The sequence below is a fragment of the Setaria viridis genome, chromosome 3 (genome assembly GCF_005286985.2).
Source record: "Setaria viridis chromosome 3, Setaria_viridis_v4.0, whole genome shotgun sequence".
Taxonomy (NCBI): domain Eukaryota; kingdom Viridiplantae; phylum Streptophyta; class Magnoliopsida; order Poales; family Poaceae; genus Setaria; species Setaria viridis.
Window position 1 is genome coordinate 1648318 of NC_048265.2, and position 23796 is coordinate 1672113.

The window sequence follows — 23796 nt, forward strand, 5'->3', positions numbered from 1 at the left end:
GGCACACACGAAGCGAAAAGCATCATTGTGATTGGTGACGTCTCGATAAGTACACGCTTCCTTGTTAATACAACCATGACAGCATCGAATAGGAGCAACAGGGATTTTCAAATGCAAAATTGCCTGGAAATGATGTCGACGAGCTACTTACCAGATAACACATTCACATTTCCAGGTAAACGAAAGCCAGAATGCTTTGTTATGGATGTTGATCCAGGAAATTGTCAGATGAGACGTAGGTTTCTTCAAACAATTAACAGTATCTCAGTGTGTACATAAGAGAAATCTCTCGTTCCATGATAATCCCTCCAGTTACAAAAAGATGGTCTGAATAAAACGCCTTTTGCTACATCATCTAAGAGCTATTGACAGAAGTGATGGGAGGAGCAAAAAAGAGGACCCAATCCTTTGGCTAGTCAAGAACACAAGAAGATAATCCAGGGCAATGCACTCTAGAGCATAGTACTCTGGTAGCTTCAAAACAATGCTGCAATTATTACTTATCAAGGCTGCTTTAGCAGCACAGGCCAGGACGGGTACAGAACTGTATAATCTAAGAAAAAGAACAAAATATGATGGTGGGAGTAGGAGCATCCTCCAGCCGAACACAAACCAGATCAAAACTTTTGAGAGGATGGCAGTGCAGATCCTAAGGCGCCATGAGCCCTTGGATCGTGTATTGAAGGGACTTTGCCCAGTCTTCTTTAAAAAGTAAAGTCTGTAGTGTCTTCATAACATTGTAATCTGGATCCAACTTGCGTTGCCAGCCCTGTAAAAAGGTGAAAAGAATTCAAGGATCACAAATGGGAAAGGAATGCCTATACAAGGTATTCTTGCGATTAAAGAAACAAAGCTGTAATACACAAATAGACAGGAACACAGATTACATAGGCACATTGTGGAATCCTATCTGCTTACAAATGATGAATCATCTTAGCTGGATATTACACAAATAGACAGGAGCAAGATGTCTAGTCAACCCCCCCCCCCCCCCCCCAAAAAAAAAAAAAAAAACAATCCAAAGTTTATAACAACAGGAACATGGTTAATTCGGCTTAAATCCCTTCAAACCAAAAACAGTATTCTTAGAGTAAAATTCAGTTAAGTCAAAACAAGTCATGTAAGTTACCTCAAGGACTAATGTAGTCACCATAACAGTGCAAACATTGCCGTCGATGTTCACTTTGTGACGTCGAACTTGCTCAAGAAGCTGGTGCATACACTCAGCTGGGTGGACAGCGTCACCCTCAGTGGTGCCCCAAAAAGAGAATGATCGCTCAACTTCCTGTTGCATAAATTAAGAATTCTCAGCAATTGCAACCATGAAAATACATTCACACAAAACTACCATTAGCAATCACCATTTTAGCAAAAGAAAAGAGATACTGGTTGCTGACGAGATTGACAAAAAATACATAGGAAAGAGTATCCAATAATCCAACATTGAGTTGTGACGCATTCTAGTGTATCTAGGGTGACACTTTTTTTACAATCAAATGTAGGTGTATCTATGATATTTAAACTTTAAGGGAGAACAGAACTTCCGTGGCAGCATAAGGCCACAAACCAGACCGAATGTGCTTGCACCAAATATTACCACATGTTCATACAGAATTAATCAATGAACCAACTTTTTTTTAATCTTCCTTCATCTCAGGTTTTAAAACACCATGGCCTCTGATAATACTCCCTCTTTCACAATGAGACCATTATAGATCAAGGAGACACCAAATATAAGATCTTATAGATAATGAGATCAAACCAAACATTCGCCATTAAATGGTACTACGGTAACTACTGAACCTCTTTCACAACATTAAATGAGTTGAGAGTGGACAAAATGCAACAACTACACACACCACTCTCCATGAACAACAGCACTCTCCGAGAAAATGAACATTTAGCAAAGCAGAGGGAGCACCAAAAAATGGCAACCAAGTGCTAACCAATTATAAAATTCAGAGAAAATTTTTCATATTTGGTTTCTGCTGGCAATCTTTGCTATGCAAATACATTTTGACAGAATTGAAGGTAAATCCTATTGACCACCTATTAAGTAGTATAGCCTGCTTTATTAAGGAAAAGGAGAGAGATAATACTCAACAATAAAATCTAGGCTTTGATCACCAATGAAAAGACTTGTAAGGTAGTGACATGTTACCTCAATGAAAGCTTTCGGATTTGGACAATTCTGCTGTTTTGACAACTTTAAAGTACTTTCTGCAGCTGTACGACCATCTCGGCGAGCAACAGCCTTGAAAAACTCAAGTAAATTCACACGGTCATTACTTGAAAGTTCAGCGGTCATTCCTACATCAAGGAAGACTACATGTGGCCTTGACTTTATAAGGGTGTTATTTGAGTTTTTTGGTTGTACAACACGGACTAAAATATTTCCAGGGTGCATATCTGCATGGACGAAATTATCAACCTGTGAAAGGACACACAGTGGCCAAGAATGTTAGCTGTAAATACAAGCTCTAAAAGTTAGTGTGTATGAATAACAGAATAACTATGCTACAGCAGATATGTTTAGGACAGAAATTTCTATTGGTAGGCTCATAATCTGGAGTCCAGAACAAGTATAATCTCTTATAGTAGCATTTATTTTTCATATCAAAGCAGCAAAAAGTGTCATTTTGATGCATAAATAAAATACTGAGGCCCCTTTGATCTTTACAACATATAACCTATGTCTCACATAGTTTTAATTTCTTCAGCTGTTCTAATTAGGTAATCATATATATTGAATGAGGATACGCGAGATGGCTAAAAATATATTACCAGTAGCATTTTCAAGAGTGCATGAGTGCCAATATGGGCCAGAGCACTTTTAATTCGATCATGTCCCTCAAGGTCATCTACATAGTGTGAAACACTCTCTCCATGCTCGTAAGTCTCAACCAAAACAGCAGGATGAACAAGTGGATAAAGAGGTCTTGGGAAAGACACATCCTTCCATCTTCGGAAGTTGTAGATAAACCGGCTCAAATGAGCAGCTTCCCTTGCAAGGTCAACTTGAGACATCATGAAGACAGCAAACTGTTGCACACTCTCATCCAGACGCAACCAATTTAATGTGGGGATATATCTAGAAATTTTCGCTACTGCATTAATGATACTGAAATCCCTCCGTATTGAATCTCCAACACCAGGATGTCTTACTTTTACTGCAACTGTTACACGCTTTGTCTGCTGATTGGGATACCGGAATCGTAAAACAGCTCGATGCACTTGAGCAACACTTCCAGATGCAACAGGGTTCTCTTCAAAGTTCTCAAAAATGTCAGATAGCTTCCGACCAAAAGCTTTCTCAACAGTTTTCTTGGTATACTTAAAGCTGTGAGCTGGTGCTTTTGTGTGCAGCTTTGACAACTCAGTGCAAAGGTCACTTGCAAACAGATCAGGGCGTGTTGCAGCCCATTGACCCCACTTGATAAATGCAGGACCTGCCAGCTCCAAAGTACGATGAACAAGTCGAAGCCATGTTTTCCTATACTTACTGCCCAGAGTCTCTGCAAATGGGGCCATCAGTATACTCGGAGTGAACAGCAATGCCAAATATATTGATCTGAGGATTATAATAACCATCTCCACTGCCGAATATATCAAAGAGGTGATATAAATACGGCCATCCTGAGCTCGCTCACGTATTGGGTAGTACTCTCCATCTGCAGATGTCTTCTGAGCTAGCATTACTTCTCCCGCTATGAAAGCGAAGAGATAAGGAGCTAAATTAGATCTACTCACAGCCAAGCTAACGGCACAAGCAACCCTACTCAGAAATGGAGATGCTTTTGGTGCACGAGAACCCATTGCCATAAGTCGCTTCCAAGCAAGTTGGCTCTGAAATGCATTCTGGCTACAAGACGAAAGAACTGAGAACTTTCTCACACCAGTGCTCCAGTGTAAGCTCTCATTTGCTCTTCCAAGAATGTATGAAGTGCTTGGGCCATTATGAACCCTCCCATGCAATAAGGCCCTGCCAGAATACCCCAAACCAGATGCAAAGCTTGAACCAATGTTTTGCCCACTAGCAGTACTGGGTTTTGAGGAAACTAACAGGGTTTGAGCAAGTTTTCTGCTCTTCCCTATCTGCGCAAACCTGGGAGTCAGAAGAAAGCAATTTACACTTCAGCATTGGACAAAACGCACTAGTCAACATGCTAACAAGCATAGAAATATTGAATGTAAACTCCATAAAATTAAGAGCTGTAGAGCTGACCTTGACATCATGGCGTTCTCCTATGGATGACGCGTCACAAGCGGGGTCACAGGGATGGGCTTAGCGAGGGGCATGGGGGTTAGACTTTTGCAGGAAGAAGCTGCACCAGCGCCTTGAATCCCAAGTTCTATGTAGTCGACTGGGATCGATCGTGCGCTAGAGGAATGGTCTAATCAAACCAAATTACAGCAAATGATGGACGGATTAGATAAACGCTGAACTATGCAGCAGCAAATGATGGATGGGGACAGGGGAATATTTAGATTCAATTGGCCACAGCATTTGAAACATATCACAAAATCGAATTCGCTCTCGGAACAATCCAATCAAGCAAGCTTAGGGTTCCTTACCAGCAAGAGATCAACCCAAGTCCGGACGGATCTCCGCCCCGCCCTCAATCCACCACCGGAAGGGACCGGGGAGGGTGGCGCACGGCGGCGAGGACCACGAAGGAAAGGTTCCCCGGGAGCCGCCGAGTCGGTGTGGCTGGCTGGCGTGCCCCGGTGTGGTCGGAGGCTGGAGGAGGCGGCGGGTTCGGCGGCGCGCGGAACGGGCGCTGGCGAAGTGGAGGACGAGGCTGAGAGCTATTCCTTGAGGTATTGCGCGGGCCGGGCCGGCACTTGAAGTGGGCCGTTAGCGGATCATCATCATCCTTCGTTTTTTAGTGAGCGGCAAAAAACGAAAAAGAAGAAGAAGCGCTCCTGCCCGGCCCAAACCCAACCTATTCCGGCTTGTCCTAAAAGAAAAGAAAATCGCCAGAAGTCTCTCGTCCCTTCCGTCCTTATTTCTTTGCTACAAAGAGAGAGGGCGAAAAGGAAGCTCCATCAGTTCCCGTGCTTCTTGCCGGTGAGCTTCTCGATCCCCTCGCCTCCGCGAGCCTCTTTGGCTTCGGATGGTTGAGGGGATCTTGACTAGACGGTGTATATATATAGAGTCTGTTCGGTTGTGCTTCTTTTAAGCCACTGAAAGTTGTGGCTGTTTTGCAGCTGAAGCCAGCAAGCAGCAGCTCAGCTACTTGGGCTTGTAGCTACAGTTTCAGCCGCTACGAAGTAGCACAAACGAAACAGGCCCATAGGTTTTAAAATAGCTATTAGTTTACAATAAATCTTTCTGTGGTCAGCTTTAATGGGGATCTCCTGTTCCTTGATGCCGGCTCGGATGCCGTTTCATCTTTCGGCCTTGGTGGTGTCGGTGATGAGGTCTTTTGCTTCCTCCTGAGCTTCTCAGCGGTTGTTTATGTGTTGGTGATATGATTTTAGTGGTGGATGTTGTGTTCGTGGTGCTCGACGATGGTGTTATATGCGTGGGATTAAGCATAGACGATATTTTCTTCGAGATTTCCTTCTGCATTGATGTTCGAATCCTCCGTGAACTTCTTCGCGTCATCAGGGTCCATGATAACAACACCGGCGCTGATCTCACAATCCACTGCATGGCTGCTGGAGTCTAGAGGAATGTATCGTTTGTCCCTCCAGGACGTTTCCGACGATGGCGATGTTGTTTCTAAAAATGGATATGTGAGGTTTTCTTTCTACTGCACAAGAAACCGGGTTGGTTAATCTCCTTAGGGTTACTTTGTTGCGGGGTGTTGTGGGGTTATCGACATCACGTGTGGCGTCCGATCCCATAATCTTGGTGAAGTTTTGCTTGGGTGTTCAACGATTCAGGTGCACATCGTTTGTGCCAGCTCATGTGGCATTAAAACTGAAAGCTTATTCGTCAAAGTTGAAGTGGGATTCGACTTCAAGCTACAAGCTTAGCGTTTGTTTCAGCGTCGAGTGGAGGTCTCGTTCTCTAGCGACGAAAAACACCGAGAGGTCTTCATAAGGATCAAAATGTAATTCTTGTTTCAATTAAGAATGTCTTGTAAAGAAGTTTGTGTAAACAAATCAATAAATTGCGACCCGGTTCTAAAAAAAAAGAAAAGAAAATCTGGCTTTTTTTGTTGAGACTTGAGAGCATATAAAAAAATTCCGGCTTTCGCTTTCCCCGCGACGAAGCAAAGCGACAAGGGGGCACGGCAGAAAACTGCGGAAGAGCGAGGGGGAAACGGGCGTGAAAAGTCGCCGATTGGTGCGTGGGTCGCGGTCCTCGCCCCCCTCGGGCTTTCGGGTCCGCGCTGCCCTGCCTGCCGGCAAACGCAACACGAAGCGAGCGTGGGGAGCGGGAGGCGAGGACCGAGGGGCAACGTGGCGTGGCACGGCCGCGGGAGGGGAGGCGCCTTTGCTTCCCGCGGAGGGGGCTATAAAAGGGGGGGTGCGAGATCCAGATCTGGGCCGATGCGACCGCCCTCGCTGCTCTCCCTCACCCTCGACTCCGCGCTCCTCCGCATCGCCCACATCGCCGACCTCTCCAGCATTCCCGACCACCTCGTCATCGACCTCTTCCGTGTAGGTATCCCGCGCCGCCCTCCGCCTCCCTTTCAAATCTGTTGCTACTACCGGTTGCTCGTGCTGAGAAGGTAACTGCCAGTGCGTGGCTTCGTTCTGGCTGGGTTCGATCATGTCGGGTTGGGCTTGTCCGCTCGTTTAGTGGTTATATGCTGCCTGATCCGTTCTGGTACCATGCTAATTTGTTGCAAGGTTGATAGAACTTGTCGAATTGTGTGGAAAGGGTTCACATCAATTGTTCTGGGATCCATGCCTTTGCTAACAGTTGTCAAAGTGGTGATGTGTAATCAATTTTGATTGTTATTTCCCTTTTTGGACACTGCATTGATTTTTTTTAATAATATACCTAAAAATTGGATTTAGTCATGAAAGTGTTGGCAATTATGGACTGTGGTGGTGGGGAAGAGTAGCGGATGCCTTAATGTTGGTTACGGTGAGACCCTCCACACAAAGGCAATTTGGAAAGCAGTAGTGTTGTAATCTGGTATATGTAATTGCACAGTTGGAATTTTGTAATTATCATCATTTTTCTAGTTATGATGGAAGTGTGATAGTTTATATGGCAAGGATTTGAGTTATCAGATATCCCAGAAAAGGGTGGATTGTGTTAACTTGTGCACACTTATGAATGTGTTAGCTAATTTGCTCTTGCATTTTGATGGCAGAGAACTCTGAGTGCTGGGAAGCTGACAGAGAAAGTTCTGAAGTTGTTTCTGGCAACTGGTTGTGAGGAAATCATATTGGCTGTTCAATTGCTAAACATTAAGCAACCAGTCGTTCCGGTCCTTCCCACACGTGTGTTTGTCATCATATTACCCTTGCTCGTTCAGTTATTAGCCGCAGCAGCTTTTGTTTTGACACAACATCTGCTTGTTTGCAGGGTGCTCTGAGAGGTTCTAGACCTGCTGTTGCTTAGATCATTTTGATTACCTGAGAAGATGTCTTCGGGAATTCAAGACAGTGAGGTTGACATTGTGATCGCAGCACTCCAGCCCAACCTGAACACCTTCTTTGAAGCATGGCGGCCATTTTTCTCTCGTTTCCACATCATTGTTGTCAAAGATCCAGACATGAAAGAGGATCTTCAAATCCCCACTGGCTTTGATCTCAAGGTTTACACCAAGTCAGATATTGATGGAATGCTTGGCGCCACGTCCATCAACTTCTCCGGTCACTCATGCCGTTACTTTGGGTATCTTGTCTCACGCAAGAAGTATGTGATTTCAATTGATGACAATTGCCTCCCAGCAAAGGACACGGCTGGGTCGACTGTTGATGCTGTTGCACAGCACATGGTCAATTTGAAGACACCCGCCACGCCTTTCTTTTTCAACACACTCTATGATCCATACAGGAAAGGTGCTGATTTTGTCCGTGGTTACCCATTCAGCCTGCGCGAAGGGGTTGACTGCATGCTCTCATGTGGTTTGTGGCTGCATAACGCGGACTACGACCCAATGACTCATGTTGTGAAGAGAAATCAGCGGAACACAACCTATGTGGATGCTGTGATGACAGTTCCGCTTGGCGCCATGATGCCTGTGAGTGGGATAAACGTTGCATTCAACCGTGAGGTATTGGGGCCTGCTATGTTCCCAGCCCTCCGGCTACGCAACGAAGGGAAGCACAGATGGGATACCCTTGAAGACGTATGGAATGGTTTGTGTGCTAAAGTGGTATGCGACAGCTTGGGGTATGGTATGAAGACTGGACTGCCTTATGTGATGAGAAGTGATGCGGAAGCAGGTAAAGCTCTGGAGAGTTTGAAAGAATGGGAAGGAGTGAAAGTCATGGATGATGTTCTTCCATTCTTCCAATCACTCAAACTATCAAGGACTGCAGTTACTGTTGAAGATTGTGTTAAGGAGCTAGCAAGCATCGTCCGGGAGAAACTAGGACCAAAGAATGCAATCTTCACCAAAGCAGCCGATGCCATGGTGGAATGGAACAACCTCTGGAAGTCTCATGGAGCTCGGAATGCTTAGTTTGGACTTTGTGCGTTTCCTACAAAGCATCTATAATTGTTTGGAACACTTGTTTTTTTTACTTTTCCTTGTGGAACCCATAATGTTAATAAGCGGCATTCCCGTATGCTGCGGATTTGGCATGAGTAATTTTACACAACCATGCATACCCTTACTCTCTAATGTATCGATCAAAAGAACATGTGATTTTCTTGCGTTGGGTTTCATCGGAATGTAAGTACCTGCTCTGCAGCGCAGCCACTATTTTAAATATGGTGCTACAAGGGGATCTACAATAATATCAAACATTCTGAGTGCACCAGATCGTTATCCTAATATATAAGCATGCACAGCACACCCCAGTAGAATGGCCACCACACCCACAAAAATGCTCTGGCAAAATTTTACTAACACATTATGCAACAAAACAAGTCAACATGGGTTTTGTTTTGTAACTGGGAGACGTCTATTTTACAATTTCCTCAGTCCTCACTAACATATGCTAATTACAAACAACCATGAAGGACAGAATCCTGCACCGCTGCGTTGAACCTTCCTCCCGATAAAAGAGGGATAAGGTACAACATGAAGTTTGGTGCTCAATCACCACAGAAGCAGAAAAGGAGAATAAAAAGGACACCTTTTCCTCTAGGGCAAACATTTACAACTTGAGAGGAAAATACGTGACCCACCACAATCACAAGACGGTGTTGATGTGCAGTGCTTTCAACAATGAGGTGGCCATTTGTTTGACCAACACTTGTTGGCCGCCCCGTTGCCCATCCCTGCGTTCTTCAATGAGATTTTGTAGCTTTTGGGGAAGGTCATTCTCTACTATGAGCTGCTTTGGACGAGGATGATGCTCATAGACAACCTGGAAAAGTTCCATACACCAAAAAGTTCAGATTCTACATAGCTACAAGAATCATTTCATTGACAGTGACCTAAAATGCAGGACCATTTGATCAAGCTAAGACTAGATGTCAAACCTTTATGAGTTTCAGCAGAGTCAATCGAGCAATAGCTTCTCGATGGTCAAGTCTAGCAATTAGCAATGTTGTCAAACCATTGGTGGCCATTGCTGTATTTATCCGAGACGATTTCCTGCAGAAGACATTGCGTACAATGCACGAATCAGTAATCTATAGCATGATTGCAGACAATCAGGATTGTAGCCTTATATTCTTACGTGATTATCTTCAAGAAAGCATCCAATGTATGGACAAAATATTGTTCTGGGCAGTCTTGGAAAAACTTCACTAATTTCTGAATGGCCTCTTTCTTCAATAACGCTTGTTCTACTTTTCTGTGATCATTATCATGAGCCAAACAAACAGCAATAGAATCTAATGCAGTGCATGCCCACGCATCATCCTCCAACAGATTTAAGTACACATCTAGCCCTCCATGAGCCCTCAACTGCTCTCTAGAGTTGCGAGAAGCATGGGCCATATCACACAGCAAAGGCAGGGCATATTGCCTTAGGGGTGAGTCCGACATGACAAAATTCATCAAGTGAGGGATGATCCCGTTTTCAGCTGCTTGTTCCTGTCTTCTTTTGTTAATCTTGCAAAGGTTGAACAAAGCATTGAGGACCTAGAGACAGAAGGCAGAGACAGTTATCATGTGCTCAAAAAATAAACAGAAGGCAAGTTGTCAACATGGTTCTGAGAAATTAGTTATTTAATAATACCACTTTTCAACTCAGACTGTACCCAAAAAAGGTGCAAAGCTACAGGCACATTGTCATCTTGCAGACAATGCCTTCTGTTGCCTAAAACCTTTTCCAAACAGTCAGGTGATGGTTTGCTATTCCAACTTTGATTATGCTATATATTTATTGCATACTGCTATAAAGAAGGCATCAACTTAAGTATAGAATTGGTACTTCGCTCATTTAGGCATAATACCACAGGCCAGCACCCTCTGACTTAACAGCAATAGACCAAGACTCCAGCCAGCCAATATAGAACATGGACCATAATTTAATTTAAAAAATATTGATACAAAATGTTTCACCATGTAAAAAGGAAAAGGGCAAGCTAGGTGCTAAGATTTTCTTCCCCTAGTAAGCATGCTTGGATAACAAAAAGAACTGCGCACCTCACTATGTATTTGATAAACCAGAGGTCCATCACGAAGTTCAAGAATCGGTATCAGATGCTTGATAGCATCTGTGCGTTGAAGTGTCTCGAGACAATTAGGATCACCCGACAAATGATTAATACACCTAAGAATCTGCACAAAAAGGAGTTCCATAACAGAAACAAAAAGGAAAAAAGAAATCAGTCACAGGACCAAGTAGATAGCAGAATCAATCAAATGTTTAGGCTTTACCTTAAGAAGAATAGGAGGTTCTATCTTGTTGAACATCTGGAAAATACGTGCAAGAAGGCTTTGGCTGGCCATAAGAGATTTTACCACGGTGTCTGCTTGTGCAAACTCCAAAAGAAGATCAGCCACTTTCTCAAGATACTCACGTGCAACATCTGCGCTCATGGAAGAGAACATCTGAGCTAATGGACCAGATGATGTTGTACTCCCTGGTCTTAAATTGAGCACTCCTGATCCAGATAACACACCAGATGCTGTTTGCGATGCAGCTCCAGAAGTCGATGCTCCTTCATTAGAGACACCTGCTGAAGGTGCATATTTCATACTTTGAACTCTGTTTGAATCTTTTGCACTGGATTCAATATGGCCATTCTCCCTTCCATGTCTAGAAACCTCTGCATGAAGTTCAAAAATCAATTTGTTAGGGCATAAAGAGGGCTTGAGCCATAGTATCAAACATTTCCATGGTACATATCTTTTGCCAGTGGCCAGTGGGTGATTCCTTTTATACTCCAAATTGTACTAGGGTCGATACATGACTGCTAAAGCGATACAATATAGTGCACTTATTTTTTTGATAATGTCACGGGTGATTTACAGAAGCCGAAACTCAGGACTGAAAACTAATTTATCCTTTTTTTCTCGAACCGCAGGATATACACACAGAGTAACACATGCGCAATTCACGTGAGCCGCGCATTAAGGAACTCTGATAAGTGATAACCAAATGTGGTTTTAACATAAATGGAAAGAACGAAGAAATGATAGGTAAAGAATATGATGGGATAATGAATAGAGGAAGGTGCAGAATGGTAATAGTGTATTTGTCCATGTGTAATAAAGAAACCAAAAAAAAGTGTAGTATTAGATAAACAGTAAACTCTCAGAAAAGAGGAGTGAGACATAAAGTAAACTGCCCAAGTGACAGAAATGTAGAATGCACGACGGGTGGATACACCAATATGCTAAGAACTGAGGTCTGAAATAAAGGGTACAGAATAAAGTACCAGCAAATTCTGCCATTATCAAGTCAAGTTCACCATTTGTTTTCCTCTCTGTTGACGCATGTAATAATGGCAGAATGGTTTCATGCCTTCCCAATCCAGATATGTGGTGAACGTAATCAAGTTGTCCAGATACATGTCGAGAAGGTGGTTCTTTCTCCAACAAACTCAGTAGAGGCCGGACTTGGTCATGTTGACCGCTATTATGACCATTTGAAACTAGTTCTATGTGCTTCGGTGATCTGTCTGTAGATGTCCTTCCTGCAGAAACACTAAGCCTCTGTGGCCTAACCAAGTCATTCTCATTCCTCTCTAAGTTACCAACACCAGTTTTCTCACTAAACCTAGGAGATGATGAGGAATCGATTAACATATGGTGCTTATCCGCATCTGCTTGTAGGGATTGCAGAGAACCAGATGAGTGGTGATGATCCAGCCTCGCCTTGGAAATTTCAATAAATGAAGGGTCTAATTGACCAGATCTACGTCGGGGGGTTGAGCCATTTTGTGTTACCGAAGCGCCTGACCCTGAGATGGAGGCAAATCTTGTTGCTTCATTCAAGCTATGAAGAGTATTCACCAGCCTAAGAAGTATCCCATTTTTTGCCGCTATACGGCAGAAATCATTTCTCAAAGTTGAATGCTGTAGCTTGAAGACCTGCCATATGCCATCAATTGCAAGATGAACCATATCCCTGCTAATTTGAGATATATTCCAGCATTAGTTAGATACAAGCATTTGAACAAATCAGTAGGGAAGATTTATGCCAACAACCAGCAGACTTGCCTGTACTTTGCATAATCAGGTTCCAAAAAGCTCACCAAAACAGGGATCCCTTGGCATGCAATGAACATTTGCAATGTCAAGGTGCTGGAGATGGAAATTGAAAATTAGTAAACCAGAGCATTTACCCCCTCCTCTTTCTTATTAAAATAAGAAACCATCAACTATGTCGGATGAAAAAAAAGAACCTGGCCTGACAAAGCTGCTGAAGAAACAAGGATGCCTGCACCCGAACATCCTTTGGACGATTTGGCTCCGCAAAATTCATTACCACTGGAATCTGCAGATAGTTTTTAAATATCAATTATCACTCCATAGTGTCAACAGAGTATGGAGGTCATGAATTGCTTGGAAACAGTGTCTTACAAGGCCAACAAGGCACGCATTTTCTAGGAAGCCTGTATTATCTTTTACAATGTTGTTGATGAGCTGCAGAACTGAGCTTAAAATCTACAAAAAGTAAACAGTCAACTTTTCAGTGTAAAGAGCAAGAAAATTTTTTGTCAAACTAAAGTAAAACTTCATACACGGTTTTTGGGAAGTTCAAGGAGTTCCATAAGTGGGAGGAAACCATTCTGTGTCACATAAATCTGTTTTTGCCCAGGCCGGTGATTGAAGTATACTAGAAGCTTTTGGCATGCTGACAATATCACATCTTCACTTTCCCCAGGTTTCAGTTGTGCTACTATTTTGCTGTATTCCTGCAAAAAAAGAGGAATGAAAGTATTTCAAGGTCAACCCCTGACAGTTAGAAATGTATGATAGCAATGCATCTTAGCAGGACATAGTCTAAAAATCAAACAGAAGTGCCACTACATTGCATAGGAATTACTAACTTTTTGGATGGCTGTTCTCTTTTTGGAGGGGGGACAGCAGAGTTTATTAGTGAATAAGACATCCAACATACTGTCATTTCAAATGCAAGTACCGTATATTTCAAACAGAAAATAAATGGTTGTAAATGGTACTGATCATGAAATCAACCAACAGGGGCATACATTTGAACAAGAATCATCAACATTTAAAGGCTTAAACAACAGACAGGTTCAGCAACCGCCACGTTTGCAACGGAGCAGATAACATCACCAAGGTCCATAGTAAATGCCATAGCCATACTACCAGTAACTGGACACTCAAGACTCAACAGGTGCCATCTATACAAAATACTCCCTCCGTTTCACTATGTTTGTCCATGGTCTCAGAAGAACGTGTTCCATAATGTATGTCCATCGAGGATATCAATGGTCTAGTTATTGTAATGTTCCACTCCCTACCCCAAATTTGGTAGAGAAATTGTTGTATTATGACATTTAACATGGATATAGATGGTCATTTCATATTTATTTTTTCTTAAAGCTAGTAGCCTAGTACTTCCTTGGTCTGTGCACATCGTGTGCTATGGACAAATATAATGAAACAGACGGAGTATATTTATGGAATCATAATGGTTGACCAAGAGCATTGTCAAAGCATGGTTCTAAGACGGTAAGATAAGGCGTGGCAACCCACCCCTTTCATATTGCATAGGCACTTAAGTCAAGGCGGTAAGACAATGGGACGTCATACACATATTAGCATCCAAAGAGAAAAGGAAAATAATATAACAAAACAGGAGGGATAGGGCTTTCCGCGACTATCCAGCTTGTCACCATTTCTAGCTACCCCAGCTCGTCAGCAACGCCTTGCACCCTCAAGGCACCTAACGACCTAGAAAACGCTTTAAGAAACTTGTGCCAAAGTATTGACATAGGTTTTTACAAAGATAGACAGCAGTTGCAGAATGCATAAGAAGGAAGCAATGGCACACCTGCCAAGGGAAAAGACTCTCTCCACCAATATCACCAAAACCCTGCAAATTCAGTTGATAACACCATCAAAACCTGAGCTAGAGTAAACAGAATTTCATCTACTTTACTACCAAAGGAAGGTAGATATGATAAGGTAGTGTTAGTACAGTACCTGTGCATCAATATCTTGTAGTCGATCTGCATATTCAATTAGTTTCCCACCATTCATGGACTCGCTATCATTTCCTTTTTGCTTCTCTGCCACCCTAGCATTGAGGGCCTTTGCAAAGTCATTTGATACACCATTATATGGAAGTTCGTGGCCAGTAGTTGATGTTGAAGCTTCAGCTACATAATTGCCCTGTTTGTCGATTGGTGGGAATAAATCTTCCAACGAGGCATCTCCAGGTTTGTCACTAAATCTACTCAGCTCTTTCGGCACCTCAACTGCTGAAGGTTCAACCACCTGTCAAGACCGGATATATTTAGCTTCCAATAATAAGAAAATCAGTTCAAGATCTTGATAATGAGGCAAGTGGCAAGTGGCAACCTAACTGCAGTAGAATTTTGTTAAAGGGTGTCAATTGTAACCTAAACCAAATTGACAGGATCATGCATAATTCCATCCTGTTAACCCAGACAAGACAATTCAAGTATTTTAATTTTTTACTCCTATACTTCTTTTCAAGTTTTCCCACTTCCACATGTACAACAAATAGTTGGTAAAGAAATCGCATGTAGAGTGCATAAAATAGAAACACATGGATCAATGGGACTCCTCAAAATTCTTGACTATGGAACTATTAGGCCATTTCTTTGTATGTCAAAATTCTATGCAGAAAGATCTCACCTTTTGGTAGTCAATATTCTGTCTTCCAGCCTGAAAGGAGAACGCATCAACATCCTCAAGACTTGAACTTTCTTTACTTTCAGGCTCTATCTTACTTGGCAGACCAACTTGCAGTTCATGTGGCATTACTTTGTCATTCAAATCAGCATCTCCAGATGAAGATTCAGCTGGTAGCTTCTCATGTAAAACCAGTGTCGGATCTTTATTAGGAACTATGTTATCTTTCATAAGCGCCAGATTGTTTGAGCTACTGCCCTCGATGGGTTTTAAATTTCCATCATAAAGCTCATCAGGTTTATTTTGTGCAGCAGATTCCAGAATTGGTTCTTTTCTCCCGTTCTCCTAGTAGAGCAGTATAAACAAAAAAAGGTTTATAATTTCCAAGCCTATAAATCCAGTTGGTCTGAATATTTTGGAGGATCGCACTCTGAGCAAGAAATCCCATGGTGTTACCTGCTCAACATTAGAAACGATAGGTGTTTGAGAATCTCCTGGTGTGCCACAAAAACCAGCAGTATTATGGCCACTTGAGCCTTCATCATCCCCATCGATGTTCCTGGTTGCACCAACAGAAGGAGAATATAAGTGTCTTCTCAAGGTCACTTTAAAAAGATGGTTGAAATAATCTGTAAACAACCAATCTTTATAATATAAAAATTTGTGTGATATATAGTGAAGCAGAAGTCCATGAATGAGAATAATTAGAATGGGCAGGGAAAGAACATGTTCAATCCGAGCAATGACAAGTTTACACAAATAAAAAAATTAGTTATCCAAGAGTTATATGCTGCTTAAATGATTGGCTAATCACCAATTGAGAAGGATATGAAAGAGCAACGGATGTCGTGGGACCATAGTCGTCAAAGCACTCGGCACCTTGGTGGCCCCAGATGTCTAGGGCCCGTCTAGGCAAAAGTTAGACAATGCCTTGTTATAGATTAAATAAATTAGGAGATATAGAAAATTACATATCAGAGAATAAAAGAAAAAAGAAGACAATTGGTTGGGTTCTCTAGTTAACGAGTAAACAGCCATTGTTGCTGATTTATCGGATGGCGAGCATACTTGTGGAGGAAATGGGAAGAGATCATTCAGATTGCCTCTGGCAATCTACCTCAACAGGTGCCTAGTAGGCACTGCCTACTCCTCAGTCCTTGTACAGTATTGTTAACCACCAGGGTGTAATGTACACTGTTTGGAAACTGCGCATTCACCTGAGGGTTCATGTGTATTTGTGGTTGTTATCCAAGAATAAGCTCCTAACTATAGATCACTTGGTGAAGAGGAGAGTGAAGACAGATCTTACCTCTTCTATTGTGAAGAGAATCCATCCAATGTTATACAGTCGTCCGATTAATCAGGCTTATCGCTTTTGCAGCACCGATTAGGCCGAGCGACTAGGCAGGAGCGATTAGGAACCTGATCGTTCGATTACTCGTCGCCTAATCGTGATTAGTCGTCCAATTAGGAGAAAAAATGATCAGCATCGATGTGGATGTGTATCAGAGTCACCAACTGATAATCATTTGTGGTGTTGATGGGTGCTATATACTATGTATTATATAGTATACATATCCTATCGGTCCTTGTATATATGGACGATTATATGGACGACTAGGTCCGACTAGAACCGACTAATCGGGCCTGATCGACGGCTAATCACCTGATCGTATAACATTGAATCCATCCACCATCTCTTCTTCAAGTGTGTAGTTGTTAGAGAGATGTGGAGATCGTTAGCAGAGTCCCTACAGTGCCCTGTGGTGGACAGTGAAGCCAAGTTCTGGATCTCGGACAAGACACATGTAGTGTTTAATGTGTTTAGTTCTGCTTCTCTGTAAAGCTAGGAATAATCTTTGTTTTCACTTTTCAGGCTGGCAGGCGTTGAGGTTGGCCACAGCTGTGGGGGCCCATGCTTATGATGATTAAAAACTGGGAGCAGCTGTGCAAAATGCATCACTTGCAAATATGCAAGAAGTGGTGTCCAGAGCTGGAAAACATGGCAGCTCAGCTAGGAGGATCTCTCTGACTGGCATCTGCTGATGGAGGAGATGAACATCCAAAGCAATGGCATGCCATGCACCTGGGATGCCAAAACCGCGACCTGATCTGGGAGGATGAAACTTCCAGGGAGCTATTGTCAGATAACTTTCATTCTTAAGAGTTCATTCCTACAAAGTTGGTTGTTGTTTAGGTTCTTTTTGTTTTGATGGAGTTTTGTCATAGACTATGGAGTCAAGTTCGCGCTGCAGTATTGGAAAAAAGCGCATGTAAGGGTTAAGACGGTGCTTTTGAAATGCCTGTGGCCTGCGTTCTGTATGCTGTGCAAGCGGGGCTTATGATACTGCGCTACAAACTGTTTTAACGTGTGGTCCAAACTGCGATGCAAGTGGGCAAGGGTTGTCCCTAGAAATCTTTTTAAAAAAAGAAAAAGAAATGAGAGTATACATGTTCAGTCCACTTTCACAGTCAAGCGCAGCAAGCCCAGAGAAACACCAACACCTCCCAACCGGTGTCCTAAAGTCCTGATGCTACCTGCAGCCCAGCTGCCTGTCGTTCACAGCCATTCAGTTCTTTTCTTCAACAGAAACTTCAACCCAGCCCTGCGCACACAGCCTCCAATCTGCTGCCTCCCACATCCATGCCTCTGCTCACTAACCCTCTCTCAGATCCACAGCTTGCAGATTGGCCACAACACCAGTGAAATGGAGCGGCAGAAGGCCAAATCTAACAGTAGCCAAGGCAAAATCAAGGGGGACAGCAAGTGAAATTGAGAGGTGGGGCTTGTGAATTCCTATCGTGGCGCCTTCAGATGGTCACAAGAGAGCACCAGCAGGAAGCAAAGTGAGCTCACGTGGTGGCGCCACCGCCTAAGTCCTGAAAGTTAGGTGGTGTGCCCTGTCGTCCTCCCACTGCCGACTGGACACCTTGGCGTCAAGCCGTCAACTAGGCAACGCCATGACAACTATGCATGAGACTCGAACAAGATAATAAATGGCCATCATATAGACTTTGTAAATCTAGCATTACTTCAAACAGAAGTATCTAGACAAGTTTCACTCTATACTGCAATGCAAAAGATTGTAAAGGCCAAATTCTGAAATCATCATGCACTTTCATGATGTTTGTACTTTTCCAGCCCGTATATTGGTTCATCAAACTATTCAATTTCACAGGCCCCAAGTTTCAATAGAATAGAATAAGCTTATAAATTTATTCAAACTATGAACTCTCACTTATACCTCAATGGAGTAGGTTGCCGAAGGGAAGCAGGCAAAGCTCGTCTTGAGTTTTGCAACCAAGTATGCATCAATAATGTCTTTGCATCAGGCCTTTGCATTGCATCCTGCAATTGTTTTTCGAAGTTAGGACATGTAACTAGAGAAATAATATATCAAGTTCTCAAATAACATATAAAATAATAGTGTACCTTTTGGAAGCATTGCCGGAGAAAATCAGTAATCTCAGGAGACAATCCTTCTGGTATCGGTGGATGCACATCCTATACAAAATATTCTCATATGGCTTGATAAAGAGTTGCTTGCAAACATGTGAGGAGACAGGAAAGTAGGAAACAGATGTATGCAACCAACCTGAACAATGCGGAATAGTGCAGGCATAGGCTGGAGATCATAATATGGTGGGGCACATGTGAGCAACTCAATTACAGTGCACCCAACACTCCAGATATCAGAAGCAGCGCAAACGCCAGACATTTCGATAACCTAATGTAGTCATGTGTTAATCAGAAAATGCATCCCAAACATTATACAAATGCAGTTCTTTTATGGTTGGAGTTGTAAGACCATAGGAGCCACAATAGCAACCAATATTATCCTATAATCCTGTTAGCTACTTAGCTTTTCCCACTAGAGTATGATATACAGTCAATGATGCAGGTTTGCAATTTTACTCAGTCCAGTTGTCCTAGCTGAATATGTAAGTAAAACCCTTCAACCTGGAGTGGATCTTTTTAGTGAACCTTGCATACACGAATCCTTTAGCAATTTACAATACTGTGGCAACACTGGCATGTATTTCCAAAACCAAAGTTGTGGCCAAAAACTCATGCATGTGGAAATTCCAGAAGTAACATAATGGCACAGCACAAATAAGTTCCACTAACTTAATGATCATTGATCACCGTTCCAAATCCCAATCAATAGATCTGGAACATAGGCAAACAGTGGTTGTCTTTTCTCTAAAGAAATGGACGATCAACTTGATGAATTAATGGTTGTCTTAATCTCTGTTATTCTACAATTTTTAAGTCCACAGAACAGTGGACCAGAGAACCTTCAAGCCATTTTATAGTAAAACACATACAAGATAAGAAATTACTTCAATATGTTAGTGGCATAGTGCACAATTAATTCAGCAGGAACATGATATTCAACAACTAAAAACAATTAATCAATCAAACCTCGGGGGCCATCCAGTATGGGGTGCCGACTACAGAATGAGTGTTGATATCAGCTTCAGTTAATTTAGTGGCAACTCCAAAATCAGCAAGTTTGACAAGGCCCTAAACAAGCAGGGTACACAAATGAAGATATAGAGAAAACGTGCTGCTGTTATGATTCTATTACAAGTTTAAAATTTAAATAGTCAGTCTGCTTCTTTCGAAGTAAGCAAATAATACAATCTGAGAATAAAATAACTCAAGTTATGTTGGTATATATTCCCTCCGTCCCAAATTACTATTCGTTTTGACTTTTCTAGATACATAGCTTTTATTACGTATCTAGACATAGTGTATATCTAGATGCATAGCAAAAGCTATGTACCTAAAAAATCCAAAACGAATAGTTATATGACTGGAGGGAGTACATCTTTATATATCTAAAACAAGTAATAGGGAATTTCTAATTACAGTGCTATAAAAGTATCGTATGCAGAGCTCAGGATAAACTAATGCAAACATGTATAAAATTGTTGATGACACTTTGTGCTTAAGAGTTACTATGAGGCAGAAGGGACAACTACATTGACTATTAAAAACAACTGCCCCCAAATTGAATGCTAGACCACTGCCCGTGAGTTTATATCTAGACTTTTGGTGCACTTTCTTTCTTTTTTTCCATTGTCACTAAATGTTCCATGGTTTTATGCAATAGATTAATTCCAACTAAGATATTAAAAACTTCCTTCTTAGAACAATGTCCTTGCACCTTAATAGTTTTTTTTCCAGCAGTTGCAAGCTTTGTATTTTTACCATATTCAAAGATTGGAACAAAGAAAAAACCCTGGCAAAATAACTTATTATGCAATCACTAACCTCTTTGGTAGTCAATATATTTGCACCCTTGATATCTCTATGTATGACACCTTGTTCGTGTAGATAAACAAGACCTTCCAACACCTGGCCATGTAAAAACTAAATTCAGACAAAAAAATGAAAACGAAAGTAGTAATGTTGCGGTGATCACCACAAGCACCTGGGCAATATAGACAGCCACCAACGATTCAGGAAAAGGTCCAAATTTGTTTGGCTTGATTATATTGGCAAGTGAGCCATTCTCCACATACCTGCAATTAACCCCATGCATTAGAAGTTCAGAGCTCCCAAGTCAAAATTCACTAGATGCACCCCAAGACATTTTTCAACAAGAATTACTTACTCTAGAATAATATGGAGGTGGCTCTTTGTCTTCAGTGATCCAAGATACTTAACAATATTTTTGTGATTAAGATTCTGCATAAAGAACCAAAATATTTATATTTCCATAAAAGTACATAAAACGATCATGGTCCTGCTTTCAATTTCAGAACAATAGAAGCTGCTAGAGATAAATGCAAGAATGTTAGCTTTCAGACCACATTATTCCCAGATTTTATTACCTTCAATATTAAAAATGTCTAGGGAGAGACTGGGTAAGATGCATCAAAGAATCAAAGAACGAAATAAAAGCACCACAAAGTTTATAACAGTCTATATTAGATAAAAGCAAGGATCTAGTGTGATTCTTATGTATTTTCAGTAGCTACAGCAACTTTAACCTACACATCAGTAGAGCATGCAAAGGAGATGCAAATTCTATTAACAAAAGGAGAGATTTAATAGGGACGTATATGAAAAAACAAGGCCTACTTTCAGAAGGTCGATCTCTTGCTGAATACACACCACCAGCATGCCATGGAGATCATTGTGCAGAATCGTCAAACATGCACAAAGACAATTAATTAGAACACTAGGCTGCAGAGATACAAGAGGAATTGCAAAAAAAAAAAAAATCCCAATATAGTTTTATACAAGAAGAATGAAAATAAATGACAACTTCCTCAAACTCAGTGTTCTACAAAGAATAAAGAAGTAACAAGCCAGTGCATCCTGAGACCCATGACAAAGTACTGATGTAACTTATGGTGCGACAATTTATCAGTTCACAAAGAAGGACAGACGCATCAGATATGATAAAAAACTCGACCTGCGGGGGGTAAGACAGCCCCCGGGCATTTTGCTAAGAAGAAGACCTTCTCACGCAGGTCGAGAAAACCCCCGAACCCCTACCCCACCCTTACCGTAGCCCGTGTGAGCGACCAACGACCTGGAACAGACCTTAGACCTATGCTTTGGTGTGGGACAGATGAGGGGATTTTTTTTTTAACCCCAGCCTGAAATTCGCTCCCGCGGGGACTCAAACCCAGGACCTGAGGAGTGCTACTAGAGCCACCTAACCAACTCAGCTAGAGGCCCGTTCGCCAAATCAGATATGATCAAAACGACAAATCAAGTTGTCGGTTCAAATCTCTATGGCCTATCACGAAACTTAAACAGTGCGTGCATATATATTTCAAAAGGAAACCTAAAACTTCAAAGTGATAAATGATACATGCATCAATGCCAAAAGGAGGAAAAGATAACTGAATTAGTGTCCACTTCCACAAAATTAACACTAATATGTAAAATTCTATTTTGGATATTAAAATTTACCCAACATCTATACAGCCATGGATAGATGAGCGTGTCAGCCTGCATAGCTGCTAGTTGCTGCCAATCCAACCATAAGGAGTTATGCAGACAAATGATAAATTTATCTATTGCAGGAGAGTTGCAAATGTTCAAATCATCATGTGCCGCTACTGCTTGCAAGGGCATATAAGGCCTAAGAATTTTCAGTTAATCTAGTCATGGTGCTGAAACTGAAGAAAAAAATCTTCTCCCCATGAATAATGTGACAAATAAAACATGCGTACTTATCATGTGTAGGTAGCAAATTTGGAAATAACTTGGCACCTATCTCATGCATTGACGTGATAACCAAGCCAATTGCATCAAACAACAGTTGCAGGCATTGCCCCTTGAAATATCACTTTTCGGACCAGATACCCCCTGCTAGTAACAGCCTCGAGTGGTGCTACTTTATGTCATGAGTCTTGTTTCTTACGAGAAAAAGTCCCAAATAATATTATGTCATATATGTTATATGGAACATGTACCATATCTTCCCACGCATACGACAATTAATAGCTCAAAAGCTAAAATATGATCGCAATCGACAAACGTATGACCAACTAGCTACATGACCAATCAGCATGCTGAAAGCCCAAAGTAATGGTTACACGTGTCTCTAGCTTCCGCTATAATTCCAAGTATGAACAGACCTTATAGGAAGCTTGCTTACGAGTCACACGAGTAAGCTAGCAGAACTTAGTGCTAGGATGTAATTTTATACTAGCATGCTACTGAACAAAAACAGTAGGCTACCAAACAGCAAGCAGCATAGCTCAAATTTCTTGTCGCATCTTATAGCAATTGAGGCTACTGCTGCTGTTGTATGTTACACAGCTCCCCAAAAACCACATTCCATGCACTTCCACGCATTTGCTGGTCGGCACTTGCTGCGCATGATAAGCCAAAATAATGAAACCTCACCATTATTATGTTGAGATCCTCCTGCGGAATGTTCTCCAGCGAGACCTGTTTGATGGCCACGAAATCGCCATTCTCCAGGTCAAGTCCCTTGTACACGCGACCGTACGCCCCCTTCCCTATCTCATCTCCAAGCATCTGCGCGCGGGCGCACAAAATAGTCAGTGAGAGGAGCTCACCCCCCAAAAAAATTCGCCACACCAAACATGAATTCCCCCCGGATCCGAGGCGGGAAGCGCGAGAACACTCACGTATTTGTTGTCGAGCGTCTTGGATTTGTGGAACTGCGCATTGTGCTGCCTCGACGCCATCTGGTCGCCTCCTCCGTGGCACGGGCCGGCCGCCGGCGGCCGCGGCGGGGGCGGGTGGATCAGCAGCGGCGGAGCATAGTCTCTCGCGAGCTTGCGGCTGGAGCCATTCACTTGCTCTAGGGTTTGGGTGGGAAGGGAATTGGAGGATGGGGGAAGCACCGAAGCAGGAAGACGAAGGTGGAGAGGAGAGAGAGAGACAAACAGTGTAGGTGCTTTTCTGTAAATATTACTACTATTTTCGTTTTGCTTTGACGATTTTTCTGGGCGTAGGAAA

At 42.2% G+C, this 23796-nt stretch overlaps 3 protein-coding genes across 3 annotated transcripts; 1 reads left to right on the forward strand and 2 right to left on the reverse strand.

The window, feature by feature from the left end:
- Positions 1-221: 221 nt before the first annotated feature.
- LOC117849891 (uncharacterized) lies at positions 222-4791 on the reverse strand. Its single transcript, XM_034731626.2, has 6 exons — positions 4576-4791; positions 4226-4394; positions 2785-4105; positions 2162-2431; positions 1130-1285; positions 222-769 (listed from the first exon to the last, which is right to left on the reverse strand). The coding sequence occupies exons 2-6, from the start codon at positions 4234-4236 to the stop codon at positions 650-652; spliced, it is 1878 nt and encodes a 625-aa protein (XP_034587517.1). The 5' UTR covers positions 4237-4394; positions 4576-4791; the 3' UTR covers positions 222-649.
- A 1503-nt stretch (positions 4792-6294) lies between these two features.
- On the forward strand, positions 6295-8754 carry LOC117848685 (probable inactive UDP-arabinopyranose mutase 2). The gene is given in 3 exon segments (XM_072292513.1): positions 6295-6615; positions 7281-7418; positions 7554-8754. Coding segments are annotated over 3 exon segments (1332 nt in total). The 5' UTR covers positions 6295-6504; the 3' UTR covers positions 8637-8754.
- A 214-nt stretch (positions 8755-8968) lies between these two features.
- Positions 8969-23796, reverse strand: LOC117848684 (MAP3K epsilon protein kinase 1). Its single transcript, XM_034730189.2, has 24 exons — positions 23463-23796; positions 23215-23349; positions 21430-21450; positions 20960-21033; positions 20777-20867; positions 20617-20700; positions 19762-19863; positions 18932-19063; positions 18769-18840; positions 18581-18684; positions 15792-15894; positions 15339-15680; positions 14661-14954; positions 14509-14550; positions 13229-13402; positions 13068-13151; positions 12890-12981; positions 12705-12788; positions 11921-12612; positions 10917-11308; positions 10683-10817; positions 9769-10175; positions 9569-9683; positions 8969-9453 (listed from the first exon to the last, which is right to left on the reverse strand). The coding sequence occupies exons 1-24, from the start codon at positions 23520-23522 to the stop codon at positions 9277-9279; spliced, it is 4008 nt and encodes a 1335-aa protein (XP_034586080.1). The 5' UTR covers positions 23523-23796; the 3' UTR covers positions 8969-9276.